The following is a 20,332-nucleotide window of genomic DNA, read 5'->3' as shown; positions in this document are numbered from 1 at the left end:
TATACTTATAGATGCGGTGCATTATAAGGCACTTTCCCATTTCTCGATCGTTGGGTTGACCGAATTATTTGAGTAGGCGAGATGCGAAAAAGTTTCTATATACGATATACCTCCTGCCGCAGACTAAAACTCCACACTCGGTCTGAAAAAGCCCGCTTTACTCCGTTGGTACACAATATACCATTTATTATTTTGGAATAACTAAAGAACGTTTAAGATTTGGCATAATATTTTAATTCCACTTTATTTATTTCTTATAATCTTTTTGGTATACATACATTCAACTTAAGTACAGTATACTTTTTAACAGTAATTACCATTCGGAGCCATGTTTCGTGTGAACTGTAATGTTTATGGATTGGGTTGGGATTATCATAAAATATAAAACGTCATGTGAGCTTCAAATTTAGCGCCTTTTACACGACATCTAGCGGAAGTGTTTTGCTCAAAATCGTCAAAGTTTACACACGTGTGCTATGCCGGGGTTGTCGGTGTTCTAGAACGAGAAAAATTCAATAATAGCAGTTATTTACGATAATTTGTGCAAACAGTATGCCAGAATTAAGATGAAATAAATTCAGGTAAAATTTACATATTTTCAAAATTTGTTACTTTTGATTTTGCTTGTGTAGTAGTCAAAATAAGCGTGTTTTAAGAATTCTAACCTCTTACACTGTTTGTTTATAATATCGATTTTACATTATCGCAATAATTTAATCTATTTTCTGATTTCAGAAGTATTTTTCCGCAATTTTTATCGACTATTTGTAAAAATGAGTGACTCAGAGGATGGAGATTTTAAAGTTACAGGACCAGTAGACAATGCCTGGTCTCTGAAAATTCCAGAATTCAAGCCAGAAGACAACCCAAATCGTCTCTTGGAAGAAAGTTCTTTTGCCACACTTTTTCCCAAGTACAGGGAAAAGTATTTGAGGGAATGTTGGCCTCTTGTGCAGAAAGCCCTGAGCGAACATCATGTAAAAGCCGAGCTTGACCTAATTGAGGGTAGCATGACAGTGAAAAGCACACGAAAAACGTGGGACCCATATATTATTATTAAAGCTCGTGATATGATAAAACTAATGTCACGTTCAGTGCCATTTGAACAGGCAGTTAGAGTGCTTCAAGATGATATTGGTGCTGACATTATCAAGATTTCATCCTTTGTTAGAAATAAGGAAAAGTTTGTGAAGAGGCGACAGAGACTGATTGGACCAAATGGTTGTACGTTGAAGTCTATTGAACTGTTGACAAACTGTTATGTGTTAGTACAAGGTCAAACTGTAGCTGCGTTAGGCCCCTATAAGGGTTTGCAACAAGTACGTCGCATCGCAGAGGACACTATGAAAAATATTCATCCTATCTACAACATTAAAGCATTGATGATCAAGAGGGAATTGGCCAAGGATCCAAAGTTGAAAAGTGAAAATTGGGAAAGATTCTTGCCTAAATTCAACAGTAAGAATGTTAGCAAACGGAAGCAACCCAAGAATAAGAAGGAAAAGAAACCGTACACACCCTTCCCACCACCACAACAAGAAAGCAAGATTGATAAGCAATTGGCAACTGGTGAGTACTTCCTTAAGGAAGAACAGAAGAGAGCCAAGAAACGCAAGGAACAAGAAGCAAGACACGAAGAAGCTACCAAGAAACGAGAGGAGCGCAGGGCTCAAGCATTTGTACCACCCGAAGAGAAAAAAGCGAAAGTTAGTGAACCAAAAAGTGACATTGACATAAATGAGTTGAAAAAGAAAGTTAAGAAGGGACTGAAAAAGAAAGATAAGAAAACGTGAATGTTGTAGTGTAATGATGTTTGAGTAAATAATTATTTGTACAAAGTTTTTTGGAAAGATCCTTGTTTTATTAAAAAACTTTACCTTATAATTAATGTTTAATACCATTTCCTTACTTACGCCATTTATATATATAGTCATTATAATACATTTGCAAATCATAGTATGAATTTATAGGTTATAATGGGCAATAATAACTAATCAACTTTGAAATTGTTGGAAACCTATCAAAAGTATTTCGTACAGTAAAAATTATTTATAAACTATGATTTGCACCACTCACTGCACGTGATGGAAAATCAATTTGTTCTCCAAGCTTCATATCTGTTTCTTGGACAATAATTTTCTTAGAATAATGCAGATAATCGTTATGCTTTTTAAAATTATCATATTTGAAACCGATTATTTAATATTTTTTATTATTTACACTTTTTAAAATGTATACTAATGTCGGGCTCTGAAGAAGGTATAAAAGGAATCAAGTAATTATTGTACTAAAACATTAAGTAACTCAATTAGCAAAACTTTGATTCTGCATAAAATTTTTGTCTATTTCTATATTTGATGTTTCTATGCTTCATTTTTTCAGTACAACGCATATACCTATGTGTAGCATAGATAACCTTAAAAACTATCAATTATTCTTTTCTATGAGATTATTTTTTTGTATTATATGATTATCAAAATCATTATTTCTGACAATGAACGTCCTTTTGTTTTGTTTTAAATAAATCATACGTTTAACGAACTTTCGTACTTTTAAATTTTATCATACAAAATTGTACATTTTACTTAAAAATATAATTTACAAGTAATATTTTATAGCAGTTCTGGACTTGAAAGGAAGGAAAAGCTGATTTAAACATATTTCTTGTAATCATTTCCTTGATTAATCAACTTGGTTCGTGATCAAGACGGTTTGAAATTACAATTTGATTTCGTATTTTGATTTTTAAATACATGGAGCCAAATATTTGTATCTTAGATAAGTGCATAAAGTATTTGACTCAAGTTAAGAATTTTATCTGTGGTTTTTGTATTTAAGCAAAAGCAAAAGCAATACGGTGAATCTTTGTACCTTTTTGTACACAACCAATATACTTTATTATTTTTACAAAAATAAGTCTATATTAGAATATTGATTGAGATATTTAGAACGGCTAGCTAATGATAATTAGATCTCATTCGAAGCTCAGTTTTATTTTACCAGATTGAATCCTTGTAAAATAAGAATAAATGCCGATGAAAATACATATTGTAATATCTTACAGAATACGGCAGTTATAGAGTTTGTAAAAGTAATTCTTTATGTTTTATAAACTATTTGCAGTTATTTTATTTACAAGTCAATAAAATTTTAATCGATTCGACCTTACTTAAATAAAATTAATGATTACTCTTTAACAATGGTAGTGTTTTGCTGCACATAATTTATCTTAGTACCACATTTTATTTTACAGCCTGTAATTATTATTCCTTATTTTTTAAGTATAGAACCGAGATTCATAAGTGGTGATTCTATAGTGTGGAACACTTTGTCAAAAATATTTCAAAGTTTAATATTGCTATAAAGTAAATTCAGAGTAGTTCAAAGTTTAATTTATTTAAAATAACATTCGTTGAAAATTTATTTTATTTTTAACAAAGTTTTCTAACTAGAATGATTCAAGTTGACGAGATAGATTTTCATATATTTTTTGCGCTAGCTTTCAATTCCAAGCACTCGTTTTGTCATTTTCACATTCATTGTTATGTATCAAAACTTTGTAAATATAATTTTTATAAAAATTACATCTAAAAGATAAATTGAAATTGTAATGGTTGATTCCCAGTTTACAGTTATGACGTTTATGGAGCATTTGGTGCATAAATCGAACTGCAGAACAGATTATCAGCACTCCCGATTCTGCAATGTAAATTACCAAGTAGCTGTACTCAGCAACTATGAGTAGTCATGTTGTCTGTCTTGGATTTTTCATCATTTATAAGTAAGACTGGTCTTTACATTTTGGTTTTGGCTCTTTTAATGCCTTCATCAAAATTCATTTTCCCTAAATTTGATATACGTGTGTTTTAATTTTGTTTGGATACAAGAGTACCTTTTAAGTAGCCTGTAACTGGTATAGAGGTTTTAATTATTTATAACAGAGATCGATATTCTTAAGGTTTCTCGATACAATCGAGAAGTCATGTTCTTTAACGTACAATTAAAGAAAAAAAAACTGTACAGCGAGCATGTTGAAAAATAAAATATTCAAAGATAATCCCTCATCTTAACTTTGGCTAGTTGTGGTGATAATTGTTCCTTCTGAAGGAATACTGCATTTTTTCTCCTTGCTACAATGAGTTATCACAAGAGTCTCAAGTAGTTTTTGATTCTTCGCCTGGAAAGACAATAATCACGATCGATTTGTAAAACCACAACTAGCAAAAAATGGAGTCACACGAAATATTTACAAATCTTGTCTTCGTAATAATTAACGCAAAAGTCACTATGCAATAATCAACGCAATAAAGTAGAATAAAAAAATAAAATTCATCAAAAACGACGCAATGAAAAAAATTCATTGTCCTCTCAATTAAACTCTCGACTAATCAGTGTATAAGCGCGAAAGAGAATCCTTTTCAACGATCCAACCGAGTAGCTCTAGATATCCACGTATTATTTTGGTTTCGATACTTCGTCCGTCGATATATTGACTATTTAAAAAATCTAATCATCTTTATAAAGTTACAGAAAATAACCGCTCTTTCCTTCATTTCCGGTCCACTTGGAGATGGAGCCCGTCAGCGCTGCCGCGGATAAATGCACGCACACTCTCGGTATACATCGAAAAACAAAACGCATAAGTATAAAAAATTTTTGATTCTCATCGTCGCCGACACAATCGAGACCAAAAGCTGAAACTATTTACATCTCATCTCCGTTCTCCTAAAAATAAATAACGCCGCACACTGTATAGCATAAGTAAGTAAAGATAAGAAAAATTAGCCACACGCACGCACACACATAACACATCGGTATTACATATCATAGTATTCAATGTTCGCAAGTCGGCTCTCACTCAGAATGTCCGCGTATATCACATGCGACGTGTGTATATACACTCAGTAGTGGGCGAGGGTGGCGTTTACGAGTGCCATCATCCAGGGCTAATGGCTGTGGTTGTACAGGTGCCATCTCTGACTCTCGGCGTTGGAGTCGCACTTCTCGGCGGTGACGCCGCGCTGAGCGTGATATCGCGAGTCGATGCATACCGGTATCCTCGCGTGTCGGATCAAGCCACCTTCGAGGTGACGCCACTTTTGGTTCTCGCTGCCGTCGCAAATCTGCATCAACAGCGAGGTGCCTTTCGCGTAGACCGGCAGCGTTAGGCAGAGGTCGTGATGCTTGATGAGGCCGTCATTCGTCATGCCCCATTCCTGAAAATAATTTTGTTTTTTTTTTATTTCCATATCTTGCGTAAACTTTTTTTCATCTCGCTGGACGAAGGATGAGATGAAGGTTACCTGATTGCCGCCCGTGTCGTGGCAGGGATAGAGGCCGACGTTGCCGTCGAGAAGGTGACCCATGCTATCGAGGCAGGCGGTGCCCTGCTTCAAGGATCCGCCCGGGCCGCCTTCGCTCGTCGGGATTATCAATTCCGGATAAACGTGCTTCAGGTACCAACTAAAGGGCTTGCAGTGCAGCTTGCGCTTCAGCTCCATTCTGTCTTGTATGCTGCGCATAAAGTCGTTAATTTTATAAGGATATTCCGATGAGAAAATAAAGAATATATATAATAAGTATGCAGCGAGCGATCGATATTGTGCGCGCGGGTATAATACTGACTTTCCATAGGGAATGTTGCGAGCGAGGGGCACGGCATTGTAGTAGAACTGTTTGTAGTCGTCCATCCAGACCTCAGCGGCGCGTCGGGTATTGCGCGCGAATACGTTTCCGCTTCCGCCGGGGAAGGAATACGGATGACGCTTGCGGAATACGTGACCGACCCTCGAGCACGGAATGATTTCCAGGCTGCCGCCGCACTGCCACACTCGGAACGAGATTTCTGAAAGAGAGTTCAGGCCATATTTGTACGTGTATATACCTACGTAGATACAGGATGAGCAGCCCTGCTTCGCTCTTGTCGGTGCACGTGTCTGCAAGTGTACTTTTTCGCCTGAATTTCCACCTATAGCTCTCTCCCTCATAATTTCCAATAAAAATGCACAATCGAGCGCCGACAAATTTTCCTTCGATTCCCGTCCCATCATCCATCATAAGTCATATGAAGAAAAAAAAGGAGAGAAGAAGAAGAAAATCTCACCTAGATTCTCACCGCCCCAGACGTCCATCTGAGTATCGTACTTTCCTAATTTCTCGAAGTAGGCCTTGTTTATAACGAAGAGACCACCGGCGATCATCGGCGTCCTGATGGCCTGAGTCGGATCTTTCTGTCGTGCCTGACGCTCCGACTGGCTGAGATACTCCCACTTGAAGACCAGACTCCAATCGAAACCGCCTCTCAAGTCCGCCGAGGCACCTGCGTGTTTATTAAGCATGCGTTATTATTGCTCGCGAGACGAGTTAATTCGAACGATTCGAGGATGCTAATTCGACGCGTGAATTATGAATTTTTTATGAGCCGAGGATGGATCGTAATTCTCGGGCTGATTGGGTTTACTCGCTAAGAGATGGATTTTCCCAAGGAAATTTGGCTTTATTTATTGCTCTATCAGGAAGGGAAAAACTTATTGGGATTGGCTTGCGTGACAATCGTCAATAGTCAACATTCGTGATTCTCCAAAAGTTCCCAGAAGTTTTGGAAGAAAAGAGAGAAAGGACCGGGAATTGGGATAAACTCGTTTTTTTCAACGAGCGTTAATTATGTTTGAATTATTTATTCGGGATAGCGCGAACGCAGTCCCGGCTAACAAAAATTATACGCCCGAGATATCCACATTAGGGATATTCGCAAGGGTCAGCTCGACCGTAGTGCAATGGAAGAGCCTCGCCCTGGAGGAACCGCCTTCGTGATCACGGTAGCCTCTGCGCCAGGTAAGTATGCTTTCAGCCGCTACGGCTCCTCTATTTCACTCTTTCCAAGAGCTACTTCTCTTGCGAGAGCGCAGCAGCCTATAGCTATCACACGCGAAAATGGGCGACGCGCCGCCTAGCGGCGGATTCCGTGAACCACAGCGCAGCTGTATACTGGCTCGTGGTGGGGAGGGGAGAGGGCTATACAGCCGCTATTGTACGACATCCACGTATTCGAATACATTATTGAAGCAGATATTGCAGAGATTATTGCCAGTTAATATTATTCGAATAAAAAATGGATTCGCAGCAGCGGTTATATATCCGGAACAATCGGATCCTGCATTATTCATTCGCTCGAAAATCTACGGTATAATATCGAGTCCACCGCTAGAATTACGTATTATTAATGTAATCGATAAATTTCACAGCATCTCCATCCTGAATACACTGAGCGGGTTCAATTTACCGCGAATTAATCCGATCCGCAGTTTAATCATTAACAATTCATGTATTCGGCGCGTTTACATTACAAGCTCGATTCGACGAAGCGCTGATGTCAATCCGGCATCAGTCAATCGATATATAAAGCGTCAGCTCACTCTCTCTCTCTCTCACCTATATACTGAAAGTTGTCCATGCTGATGACATCGATGACGGGACAGACGACTCTGCTTGGATCCTCGGCTACCCTCTCGAGCAAAGGCTCGAGCCAGTCGGCGTTGCACTCGCAATGCGAGTCGAGGAAGGTGAGGACGTTGGCCGTCGCGGCGTCGGCACCTCTAACCCTCGATCTCATCAGACCCTCGCGCTTCTCGTTCCTGATCACGCGCACTTTGTGGATCCTCGACAGCTCATCGCCGTCCTCGGCTGCGATGAAATTTCGACAGGATTATTATTGTGTTTGGTCGATTGTTTAGGTCAAATTTCACGTAAAAAAATTGCACCCAGCGTATACCGCGCGCCTCGTTGATTATGAATACCAAGCGAGCGGGTTTTCATGCAAATTTTCGTGTTTGCTTTGAAAAGCGTGCGTCTGTTTTTATAATTTTTCGAAAAATATATATACCCGGAATTTTATTTCGGTGCACCAGTGAATAAAGCGAGAGTGATATCGTTAACGCGCGGCTCGCTAATTGCGAGCGCGCGGGAGATTTGAATTTAAATATTGCGCGCGGTGAGTATTCGCCTGTTTTTTATCCCAGGCTAGCGCGAAATTCATTCAATCCGCAGAGTACATCCCGCGAATTCCGAGGGATTTATCAGATGTACATATTACAGGTCGGGATAAGGGAATGTAAATTATTAATCTCGCCAAGTGCGCACGGCTATAGAGGCGTGTACGTATAGCTTCTGGTATAAACTTACGATGGTCGCTGAAGTCGTCCACCAGGATGATCTCTTTGATTAGGTGCTCCGGGCTTCTGTTGAGAACGCTGAAAACAGACGAGATGCGCAGTAAGTATATATATATATATATATATATAGCGCCGTGTTAATGAGTTGCCTGCGCAGATGGAAGTCAAAGTGTCTTTTACGACTTTATCGAGTCCGTGTAAACTCGTTTGGGCTTTTCGCTACTTTATTCGAGAGGAGACGATATTATCCGAGAATTTCCCGCGCGGGAGCGCATGAATGTTGAAGATGGAAAAATTCGCGTTTCATTCGGCAAAGAGCTGTATCGTAACAAGCTAATCCTGCTTGGCTCCTGCGCTTTGCTTATTGTTCATGATCAACGTTTATCAAACATTCTTTTCAAAATATACCACAATAGCGGCACACACTCTATATAAAAGTGAAAGTAATCGGAATACTCGCGCACGAGTAAAAGAACTCATTAAGGATCCATCGCAGCCATTAGAAGCCGAGTCCCTCTCTAATTTGCATTTTCGCGCTCTATACCATCCCAGCGGCAAGAGCGTGAGAAAATGATCGGCGATTTATGTGTCGGCGGCGGCGCTTAGCGTCGGGGCAGTAGTCGCGCAGAAATTGGATGCCATCGCCGGCGCGTCGACTAAGGAATGGCGATTAGAAAATTCCTCTGGTTGCCGAAGAGAGAGAGAGAGAGAGAGAGAGGACGTGCGCGCTGCTCGCCACAAGAATCGCAAAGCCGATGCTTCTTCCTCCCTTCGACTGCTACTGCGCAGCTCTCGTTTCTCCGCGCGGTTACACGTATTGGGAATGTTCCGACGACGCTTTTTTTTTTTTAAGTATGTGTATGAATCGTGAAATGGGTTTTTCTTCGCAGCGATGCCAGACGTGAGCGAAAGCTATGGGATGGAGCTGCGCATACGCTTTAAAAAATCCGTATACGCGGAGCGAATAATTGAAAGCGCGGGCGATATTGCCGCGGGAAATCGAAAAGTATCAAAGACCAGCCGATAAATCGGCGTAACGGACTTGGCTGCAGTTATTCCGGCGGAGAAAATCGAAGCTGCGTCGTAAAAACTGCTGCCGGTTAAAAAGCTCTATACGCGCGGCATTTTTATTCGCAACATTTGCCTTTTCTTATACTCGCTTACGTATACAATCCTCGAATGTATGTACAGCGACGGAATATAAATTGGGTCGATAATGCGCGCCGTGGGAGATCTCTGCGCTTATGTAAATGGATACATATAACGTTTGGTGGTGCAGCTATATAGCAATTACCTGACAACGGTTCGCAGGAGAGTCGAGCGAGCCTCATTATGAAAAGTGATAATTACTGATGTGGGTGGAAGATCCTGCCTCCACTGCTTCAGCCTACACCTGAAATCATAATTAGAACGCGTCATTAGTGTTGCTCGATAGCTCTCTTCGAGCGCAGTGAGCGTCGTGATTAAACATTTCTTTATTTTTAATTAAAAACCTCATATACGTATATAGCATGTACTAAGACGAGGATTAAACCGACAGGCGGTCAATAGCAGGCTGGTCATCGCAATTCGCGCTAACGCGCTTATCAAGAGCGCGTAGGTCTGGCTTTCGGTAGAAATTTGATGCGATTTCTCGTCGGCGGGTTATATGCGCGGCGATGGCCGTTAAGCGACGCACGTCGCGCATTACACGAGGGATTTGTCGTTGTAATTGCAAATCACGCGACTATGAAATGGGAACCGTTGCTAATCGCAATTCTAATTACACTTATACAGCTGTGTGTGTGCAACGCGGGTCGTAAGACCATCGGTCGAGCGTCAGCGATTCATACAACATGGCAATGCTGAAGGGTTCATCGTTGCTCGCTATTGTTTACACTGCTTCTTGTTCCTTCGCAGGTTTATTGCCTTTTTTTTCATTGCTTCGATGAAGAGGTACTTCTGGGATAAGCGTCGTTGATTACACGTAAATTACACAATAAAAAAAAGCAGCAACAACAACTCGTTGCCGTATACAGAGAATGCAAAATACGTAAAAACGCCCCCTCGCAAAACTCCAAAGACAAAGCCATCACGGGAAGAAAAAGCGTCTCTCTCACTCCAAAGACAGCCGCAGCAGCAAACTTTCCAATACGAAGCCGCAGACAAAACTTAAACTATATACTAGCACACACTACGTACACCTACACGCGAGAAAAAACCAAGCGACGAGGAATGATCCCATAGTAGCGCTAGCTGCTGCGGCGCTGCGTTCGCCCGGATAAACTCGCGCCCCCTACGTGCGCGGAATACTCGTATACGTTCTCTCTCTCTCTCTCTCTCTCTCTCTCTCTCTCTCTCTCTCTCTCTCTCTCTCTCTCTCTCTCTCTCTCGAAGACGTGCGTCGTGAGATGGTAAAAAAGCAGACAGGGTGAGGAGGGAAGTTGGTTATGCGCGCGGGGAAATTGAAAAGCACGCGCCGCGGGATCAAGTGGCCCGGAAGAACGAGCCGAATAGCTGCGTGTATGTTGCGTGTATAGGAGAAATTTTCGAGTTTCCATGCGCATCTTGATTGCGGGGGGGATATTTTTTGCGCGGCGATGCGGTGCTCGCATTTCCGATGAGTCTGCGGGAAACACACACGCACAGGTACATAGACGTGTATACGTGCGCAATTAGGGTCCTCTTTTCAATTTGGCTTCCGATTAATGGAATTTATTCGGCGATGCGCGAATTGAAATGCAGGTGAGGACGATTAAATTATCCGCTAAATTAGTTTATTTAGTTTAATTTCACGCTCCGACGGCCCGCTGTCCATAGCCGGTCCTCTAATACAGGCTGATTCTATTTTATTTCGCGCGATTTCGGTCCAGCGCGCGAATCAATTTTGCACGCCAAATACGCGGCGCAATTTATTCGCAAACGACAGAGACGAATCGGGGGGCAATATGCGACGAAATATTTTACTCTTATCGCAAAGCTGCCGCGATAATCAGGGTCGCCTTCGGAAGCCTCTCGGACCGGAAAAGCTCGGGGCGTTCGATTTCTCATGGAAATATCGAGGGCAACAAACGACGCTACACATTTCTTCCCTCTAAAGCGCCTAAACCACGTAATGATTCATCCCAGAGTCGCACATGAGCCGGTGAAAAAACACACGCCGCGCATTCATCCCCTCTCCGATCCGCAGCCGCAGCTGCGTCGGCTTTAATTCGAAACTTCGATTTGGCCGTGGCGCACTCGCAAAGTGGATAACGTCGGACCGAGCGCCGAGCTCGACTACTGAGAGCCGAAGCGAACGGCTTAATCCTTTGCCGCTGCACACGAGAATGCACTTTTCGAGCCCGACGATTTTATCCATATATAGTATCCATACACTCTGCTGCCCACCCCCGATGCTGTTGTTGTTCGTTATGCACCAGCGGTGTCGGCTTTGACAGACTGTCGTGTTTTCGGGACGAATTTAACTCTCCCATCTCCGCTTGATGATCCACACCCGCCGTAAATTTTTCAAATAATTCGAATTCGAAAACCCGAGAAAATCCGCGCGCGAGAGAGATCTCAAAGCGTCGTCCCCTGCATTCGCAGGATTAGGAGGCCGGGGGCCTTTTTCGCAAACGCCTCGCAGCGATCCTCGAGTATAAATTTCGAGTCTCGATAATCCAACGGCAGGTTGTTTTCGTCGCGCTTCCGCTAGTTCTCTCTTTCTATCTCCGCAGAAAGTGCAATCGTACGCGCGCAGAGCTTTATCCTCCGGTCGGCCATAAATTCGGTCGATTTTATCGCCGCCCCGGGAATTTAGCGCCCGCGGCGCGGCTTCGTCGAACCAACCTCCTACGTATACATGTATATAACACGTGACCGATGCTCTCGAGATTGCTCGATTCTGCTGCACTAGGTGCGTGGAACACGTGTGCTTTTTTTCACTCGTGAGATATTACGACCTTTCGCGACTCGAAGAAAGGATTCCACGCCGCAGCCTATATGCCACGAGTGCGAATCAGCGATTTTTCGTCGCACCTGTTGACCTTAATTCCGCAGCGCCGCAGCGTATGGCACTTCAATTTTCATAAAGCTCCGTCCCCGCGCATAATCCAATACGCGTCGCGCTGCATTAGCGCTGACGTGAGAGAGGCGATTGCCGGGATAGATTTTCGCACTTGGACGTTCGAATTTTTTCACCTCCGCTGTTTATTCGTGTTATTACGCGATAAGAGATAAAAGAACAGTACTTATATAGGCATTATAGCAACAGATCTCTAGTCGAAGCGAAATATCTCGCGTCAGCGCACTTACGCTCGGTCGGGCGCAAAATTAGCCTTGCAAATGCGATTTTGAAATTACGCTTATATAGCCCGAAATTCGAGGAGAGAAGAGCCCCCACTGGTCCGACGGTTAGAAATAATGAATCGACCGCGCAGCGCCGCAACGCGCACTTCATCATTCTAATTGCTGGCCGAATATTGTACACAATAATTTACGATATCGAAATTGAATTCCCCCGAAGTATAACGAATAAACGATTTCGATTGTTGTTGTTATTTCGATTAGTGATTTGATATTTCGACTGCGGTAAACAGGAGGGTCATATGCGCGCACCGCTGCACGCGGAGAGGGACAAATTATCATATACAACTGTGTGTGGGTGTATTATCATTATCGCGAAATGCAAGCTTCGCACGTGCGTTCGACTTCATTATATCTCTCTCTTCCGCGATGTGCCGCTAATTCGTAATGATGTTATAAATTCACAACTAGCAGCGTCGGTGTTTATTATGTAACGGACGGATAGGAGACGAGTCGGAAAGCGAAAAAGAGTAGACGCGGGCTTGAACCCGAGATTAACAAGCGGGAGCTCTAACCACTGAGCTAACGTCTACGATGCATTCGGACGCTATGCATCGTAGTGCGGCTCGGCGGACTCTTATCGCTGACTCGTCTTCGCTGCTCGCGTTGCAGACGCGTGCGTCTGTGACAATTAATACTTGGGACAAGTATGAGTTTGATGGATATTTTTTCTAATTCGATTGCTATAATTAATTAGCGTCAATTATATTTTCTTTCAATCGTCAAGCGTTAGTTACACATTTACAAACGTTTTATGATGAATCGTAGAATTTTTAAACGTCGATGTCCAAGTATACCTTCCAGCAGCGAAGTGAGAGCAAAAACCAAAATAGTTAAATTAAAATAATAATATAGATACACGAAACCCCAGAAACTACAGCGGATAAGAAACACGAAGAGCGCCATTATGTTCAAATGCGAAAATTGCAGAGTCAGAAAGGACTTGGTCGAGACGGGTATACTTATGGTGATAGGTGATAGTTTTTACTAGCGGAGAACGAGAATCAGGTTCCGTGCAGCGGCGAGAAATGGAACTAATATCATGATGACGATCAGTTTCCCGTTCGAATTAATCCCTACGTTACACATTGAAATGCAGGGTCAAATTAGTCAAACATTTGATTCTCTCTTTCAATCATCCAGAAACGACCGATTTACGTGAAATCTCTTGCGTAAAATCGTCGGTGATCATCGTAACATTCATAGCGCCACGTCATATAAATGGCCCAAAGGATAACACACGCATAACAGAGCAAAGTCAGAAAAACTACTGCGCACAACAGATACAGAATAAATAAAATGCATTCAACCACTACTGAGGATATGAAGAGGAACATTTTATTTTATCAGAGAAAATTGTAGAATCAAGGGTGACTTGCGGACAAGGCAGGATCGTGGGTATATTTGTGGAAACGAGTGACGGGTCCCGCTTGTGGAAAACAAGATCCGGACTCCGTGCAGCGGCACGGAGCAGAACTAACGTCTTTGCTTCCAAACGCACCGCCAAAAAAAAAAAAAAAACCATACGCAGATATCAAAACTTCCGCAAACACTCGCGTGCAGAAAGCCGCGGAAAAGTAGGCGTAAGAGCCATCCGGTTACTCCCGCGGGTATATCAGCAAAGCAATCAGCGATTTCCCCTTCATGCATACGAAATTCACTCTAGGCCGGGGGCTGCTGCTACACAAACGGAAAATCCAGGCTACTGTGCTACAGCTCGCACGAAATATTCATGCATGTAGCGACCGAGGCGAGAGCCGCTCTCGAGACAGTCGTTCTTACACGTACGCGTAAAGCGCCGGGCGACGAGTTTCTGCTGGATATCGCGTGTAAATTTAATTAGCGAGAGCAGCTCTGTTTCGAGGGAAAAAAAAATGCGTGCATCGAAAAACGCTGATTCAATCATCCATCGAATCGTATCCCGATAAAAATCTCCGAGCCAAAAAAGAGCTGGGTCGAGCGCGCTCTTGAAACTCCCGCGTCATAAACCGCTGTCCCGTTGTCATGCAAACATCGTGAAATCCCAACGACAGGCAGCGTTATGCAGCAACTCTCGAGCTTCTCGAAAAGCACGTTCGTCCAGTCTCACTCAAAACGATCTGGTCAACGCGCACGCATCGAAAAAAACTTTTTTTTTCCGCTGCTGCCCTCGACTCTTTCCATACACGCGTAGGATACCTATGCACACGTTTATAGGCACAGGGATTGCGTGTAGTGGATCGACAGGTACATCGAAAAACGCATAAAAGTAACTTCCGCACGCGCGTACGTCAGGTCGCTCGCCGATGCTTTATGGGCGTTTTACAGCCGCGGCCGCGCGGAAGACCGATAGATTATGAATTGCCCGGCAACGAGGAATTATGAGCGTTGCTGGTGTACTAGGATGCGTCTCTCTCGCGTTCGACGCGCGCGGTTAATGCAGCTGGCCTGACGCGAGCGATTTACGAGCTCGTTTTTCGAGAGCTTTGCCGCACCGATGGTCGAGGGAGTGTCGTCTTTACGACGTTTTTGCTTCTGGAACAGCTGTCTGTAATTTTTGGAGGTGTTCGCGTTTTGTGAATTTTATAGAAGTATTCGGAAGAGACAAAGGGCTGTACTGGGTTTCTTTTGTTTGCACCGCGTCGGAAACGTTAATTATACTTTATTCGCGCAAGCCCAATACACAGGGCGTTACACAAAAATACAATGGCGTAAAGGAAATTTATGTCCCGAGAGCCGTGTGTCGTTGATTTTTCGGGATAGTTATTTCGCCCCCCTGCGCGCACACGGCCAAAAGAATCGTTTCCTCCTAATGGCAATTTACCCGTTTCGAAATTGGTGACCAGCGAGATTTATAGCCATCCTGTGTTATCTCACCTTCGGAGTGTGTTTATTTATTAATCGTTCGACGGACAGAAGTAGATTACTGCAAAATTATACGCTGGAACGGTAAAATCGGAGTAAAGATGTAGGAGATACTACGAGGTGGTAATAAGGTCAGCCATTTGATTTAAAGGGGTATGCCGCTTCCTTAACCGCATAGCTATACTGCGCGGCAGCAGCGAGTTCCATTGTCTTTTCATACGGCTAATGGGGCTGTGAAAGCCATAGTTGGCGATTATCCTCTAACAAACTGCGAGGCCGGCGTAAAGAATACGAGACTACCTCGCTCTCGGTATAAAACGACTAAAGAGGCCGACATCGATTATAATCCCTGCGCGTGTGTTTATTTATCGGATAACGAGACAGCCGTATAATTACCAGTAAACGCGGTAAAAAATGTTAATACATAAATATCGACTTAACCGCTTCAGTGTAGCAGAAAACCGCATTCTCCCTTACAAACGCCGCCGCACGTGACGTGCAGCTGAGTACATCAGCCCTATAAGAAGTTAATACCGTGGCGCGGTGTGTAGACCATAAAAAATAATCTCATTTCAGCCCTTGCGCCGGCCATTAATTGCCGCGAAATGAAGAAGCTCAACAGAGCGAGGGGTAGTAAAAAGCACAAAGCCCTCGTCTCTAAGAGATTGCGCGCAAGCTTCTCTCTCTCTCTCTCTCTCTCTCTCTCTCTCTCTCTCTCTCTCTCTCTCTCTCTCTCTCTCTCTCTCTTGAGCTGGCCGAAGATAATAACAGTGCAAATAAAAAGTGCAACGCGAGGCTGGACGAGTTAGCGTTCTAAATTTCGGCTCACTGGCCCGAGAAGCCGCGCGACAGTTGCGCTTCTCTACTTGGACACTTCGAGGAAGTGTATACAGTGTGGCAAGCTTTCTTGCGCGGGAGAATATCCGACGGCGCTTTATTGTGCTTTATTCCGGACGAACTTCCGCGCGCGACACCTTTTCACAAAAGGTGAAAAATTCTGGCGAAGCACACGAGAGATCGAGTCGACGACCGCTTGAATGTCTAAGAGGCATAACAGCGAGGCGCGTAGGCGCAAATTGAATGCGGCCAGTTATTTATAAAATAGCAGCAGACTCGGAAGGCGCCAAGTGTTTTCCCCGGAGCTTAACTGTATACAGAGAGAGAGAGCTTTCTCTCGGCTCAATTTTCGCGACGCTCGTGCATTCGCCTCGACAATGGCCATATGATGCCCCATTAGTTTTCACGATAAGGGAAGACGCCAACGGCTACGACTCTCTCTCTCTCTCTACCTCGTGCATAAAAGCTACGAGCATATCTCCGGTGTACACACGCACACGCGTGTATAGCAGAAATTCAATAACTCGATTCCGCGCGCACATATAGAGTAAACATTCGATCGTTTTATCAAACAGCATTTCGGAGTAAACAATAGAGCGCGCAGCTGACCCACTTTCTACAAGCGACTCTTTTTCCGCAAATATAACGATTTATCAATGCGGACACACGTCGCGGCATTTATCACCGCACACATATAATGGAAAGAAGAGCGAGAATCATCCATCCCCCTCGAAATTTCCGGTAAACAAAAGACACCGCGCTTGCCGTCAGGTCAACGCCGCCGCGGGGATGCAAATCGAGACGGACAAACTTCTTTGTCAGCTTCGCGTCCTTCCGCACGTCCCTCTGCTCTACGCGGAAAATATAACGGAGCTAGCGCCCATAACTCGCGAGCAGGCCTTAGCATTCATGACACGAGGCCTCGGGCAGCGCGCTGTATATGTATACCCGCATACATACATATAGAGACTCTTCTCTGCCCATCGTTCTTTTCCTGCAGAGCCGCGGCGGCAAGTTTTCCTATTTTTCATTTCTCGCCGGCGCGGCCGAGCTCTCTTTGCAGTACTTTGCCTTCCGAGTTCGCTTCTTTCTTCTTCTTCTTATTTTTGTTGCTGCAGACGCTGTATATACGTATACACTGTTCCGGAGCCGCGCTGGTTTCGTTCCCGATGCTGATTCCCTGGAAATGACGCGCGCTGAGGAATCGCAAATTGCGAGCTGATTGTAATCAGCGGATGGTTAGTTATTTCCCTTCCCGTTTCTCTCTTTCTTTCATTTGAAGAATCAGTATAAAGGTAATAGAAGCGTCCGCTTGAAAATACAGGGCAAAAGGTACACCCGCGCGGGTTAACGAGAAAGACGCGCGCTACTTCTTCGATTTATTCCGCTCGAGGGGTATACGCGGAAAAGTTTCCGGATTAAATTTGACTCGCCTCGTGTGTATCGGAATCGCGTCCGGAATAAGAGGGGAAAACGTTTGGGAGGTAACGCGATCCTCGCTATGCTTCTCGAATGCACACTTGTTGGGTGTATGTACATTCCGCCCGCGGAGCAGATACTGCAGCGCGATGATTCTCCGAGGGATATAAACGAATTGCTATAAAATATTGCTCGGGGCGGGATGAATGTTTGTTAGAGCGAGCTTCGCGTTTTATTTTGGTTAGCGCGGGGAGATTTTGATTTCTTCATGCGGGTTGTTATCGGCAATGCGCGTGGGTGGATTGAATTGGAATTTTTGTTATTTTTCAAACGACAGCTTCCCTCGCTGTTTTGCTTTGCTGTGTGGCGTATAGTGATTTTTAAAACGGTGCGTGCATTCGTTTCCAGCTTTAGATTTTGGAGGTTCAATTGTACGCGAAGGTTTTCTTCGATACACTGAGAGAAATTTATAGTAAATTTTACTATACTGGATAGGACATTTTAATAAAAAGTTTGGTAATCCACTCACAGACTGACAGTCTAGTAATTTTTACTAAACTGTATAGTAAAATTTATAAAACTATAAATTTTACTATACTGAGTAGTAATTTTTACCCTGACTAAATTAAATATAAAAATGCACATAGTGGAAAAATTATTTTCAATTATTATATGGCTCTAAATTTTTATGGTTATGGAGGGTTACTCTTCTAACGCACTTCATTCAGAGAACATTGTCGATTCACTCGCCGCAGTTGATTTTTAGAGACATTAAACTAACCTAGATACATTTCCTACAACTAAACGCTTAATTATTATACATGTTCGCAATTCGCAGTACATATGCTTATACGCTCGCAATTGTTACAACAGGGTTGCTAAACGGACTTATATACTAACTGAGCTAACTTCTTACCGCTTGCGGGTTTTATTTCCCGTGCACCCCCTAGCGGCAGCACACAAAACAGTTTGACTTTATTTGAAACAGCACCGGCTTCAAACTGCTGCTCTGAAGTCGAGTCTTGCCATGATGCTTATTTTCAAGTGCTTCTTCTCGCGGCCGCCATGTTTGCTAAACGCGCATGCGCATAACGCGTCAATACGCATCAGTTCCGATTTTCAGATGAAAAGTACTATACGTTCTATTAAAAATTACTATACTGTCAGGTAAAAATTCATACATTGGCGATTTTCACTATAGTTTCTGTTAATTTTTCCGATTGAGTATGGTAAATTTTATATGGAAGTTTAGTAAAAATTGATATAAAGCTAGTAAAAAGGTCAGTTTTGTCAGTCTGTGACGAGATTACCAAACTTTCCAGTAAATTATCATGAACATATAGTAAAATTTACGCACTATTTCTCTCAGTGTATTAATATACTGCGCAGGTGGGATATGGATATTTGGAAAAGTTTTCTGGAAAACTTCAATTGCTTCGAGGGCGAAAATACTTCAAATGCGAGAGATATGGATATGCAGAAGGGTTTGTTTGAAGGGGAATCCTCTTGAAAGCTTTTTGTACTTCTGAGTGTGCTTCGCAAAGTGAAAAATAAATTGTCATTTTTGCCAACGCGATGTTTTTTCCGCTCTGGAATATCGATCTTCCGTAAGAAATGAACGACTTCAAAAACCCATCGAGAATTAATTTCCCCCCAAATAAAAATCGAATTACTTATTACCGAGTAAAATTGCCTACACCCTCTCGTCAAACACGGTTAATAAATTTCGATTAATATTCATCCGCTTAAACCGCATACCTCTGCGTCGAACGAAATTTAAATACGCAGCGTGACAAAAATACGAATTCCTCGCATTAACTAACGCTAGCCTAATTGTACCTCAAAACATATAAACAAGCGATTCCCCTCATCGTACATATTCTCGAATTAACACATCCAGCTCATTAGCGTTGAGATTTACGACTCGACCTCGCGCGTAAACACATCCACGGAAATCGAAAAATCGGCGAATCGATCGATCGGTGAAATCAGTCGAGCGCGCGTAAGCCGATCCGTATATAACGTTCCACTGGGCCTCGTAAACACGGCCGGTAGTGGGAGAGAGAGAGAGGATTTACGAGGTGAGAATTTCGCGAACGGGTCAGTCGCGCCGCGCATCTCGAGAGTTGACAAAAAAAAAAAAACACGCAGAGGAAGAAGATTGAGGAGACAGTAGACTGGACTACTGTCGCCGACGTGGAATTCCCGACAAGGTCGCCGCCGGCGGCGCTTTCAAAATTTTATGGCGCTATTCGTTTTCGCGCGCGTATATGAGAGAGACAGTCGCCTGGCTTTCTTCTTCTACTTCCTTGACTCTTTTTTACGGTTATAAGACGCCGGATTTATTTTGGGTTATGCGAGGATTCGATTTCTTTTTTTCCGGATTGTCGTCGGATGTTATTACTCGGAAATAAGTCGATTTATACGAATCATTATTATTTCACGATATTCTAGTTATTACTGAACCAATTGTCCATATGTTTCGAACATGGGAGCTACAAGTATTTCGCGTTAATAATTTATCAAGCGTCATTTCGATCGTGGACACGATAATGCCAAAATGTACAACGCAGTATTAATCGAAAAAGCAAAAATTCACGGCAATAACGACCTCAATCATCAATTGCAAATCGGCTGCGTATAAAAGCCTCGTCGAATCATCCGAGAAAGCGCGTGTACACCGTTCGATATTCCCGGCCATTTATGGTAATAAGATCCAATACGCTCACACACAT

The 20,332-nt window shown here is 43.0% G+C and overlaps 2 protein-coding genes and 1 non-coding gene across 5 annotated transcripts in view; 1 reads left to right on the top strand and 2 right to left on the bottom strand.

Annotated features, from left to right (window-relative positions):
• The first annotated feature begins 282 nt into the window (after positions 1–282).
• On the top strand, positions 283–1,884 carry LOC100120373 (KRR1 small subunit processome component homolog). Of its 2 annotated transcripts, none has more exons than XM_031924428.2 (2): positions 283–581; positions 739–1,884. In XM_031924428.2, exon 2 carries the CDS (start codon positions 774–776, stop codon positions 1,791–1,793), a length of 1,020 nt encoding a protein of 339 aa, XP_031780288.1. In that variant the 5' UTR covers positions 283–581; positions 739–773; the 3' UTR covers positions 1,794–1,884. The 2 variants fall into 2 exon arrangements, with proteins under 2 accessions (XP_031780288.1, XP_001604019.1); XM_001603969.6 differs by having other exon boundaries at positions 285–581; positions 736–1,884.
• A 969-nt stretch (positions 1,885–2,853) lies between these two features.
• Positions 2,854–20,332, bottom strand: part of LOC100120429 (polypeptide N-acetylgalactosaminyltransferase 2) — a 130,284-nt gene continuing 112,805 nt past the window's right edge. The window contains exons 4-10 of one of the 2 annotated variants that reach the window (XM_031924425.1): positions 9,466–9,564; positions 8,182–8,249; positions 7,432–7,683; positions 6,104–6,319; positions 5,626–5,845; positions 5,304–5,514; positions 2,854–5,216 (exon numbers count right to left, since the gene is read on the bottom strand). In XM_031924425.1, coding sequence (XP_031780285.1) covers positions 4,947–5,216; positions 5,304–5,514; positions 5,626–5,845; positions 6,104–6,319; positions 7,432–7,683; positions 8,182–8,249; positions 9,466–9,564 — 1,336 coding nt within the window. In that variant the 3' untranslated portion in view covers positions 2,854–4,946. The remainder of the gene's footprint in view (positions 5,217–5,303; positions 5,515–5,625; positions 5,846–6,103; positions 6,320–7,431; positions 7,684–8,181; positions 8,250–9,465; positions 9,565–20,332) is intronic. The other variant, XM_003425911.5, reaches the window with a different exon arrangement.
• LOC116416420 lies at positions 6,681–6,842 on the bottom strand. Its single transcript, XR_004226857.1, has one exon. It is a non-coding gene; the product is annotated as a U1 spliceosomal RNA (small nuclear RNA).

The sequence above is a fragment of the Nasonia vitripennis genome, chromosome 2, assembly GCF_009193385.2.
Source record: "Nasonia vitripennis strain AsymCx chromosome 2, Nvit_psr_1.1, whole genome shotgun sequence".
Classification (NCBI taxonomy): Eukaryota; Metazoa; Arthropoda; class Insecta; order Hymenoptera; family Pteromalidae; genus Nasonia; species Nasonia vitripennis.
This window is presented reverse-complemented; position numbering and strand designations above follow the sequence as displayed.

What these genes read in the sequence shown, in the direction of transcription:
- LOC100120373 (XM_031924428.2), top strand. Translation starts at nt 774, where the DNA reads ATGAGTGACTCAGAGGATGGAGATTTTAAAGTTACAGGACCAGTAGAC.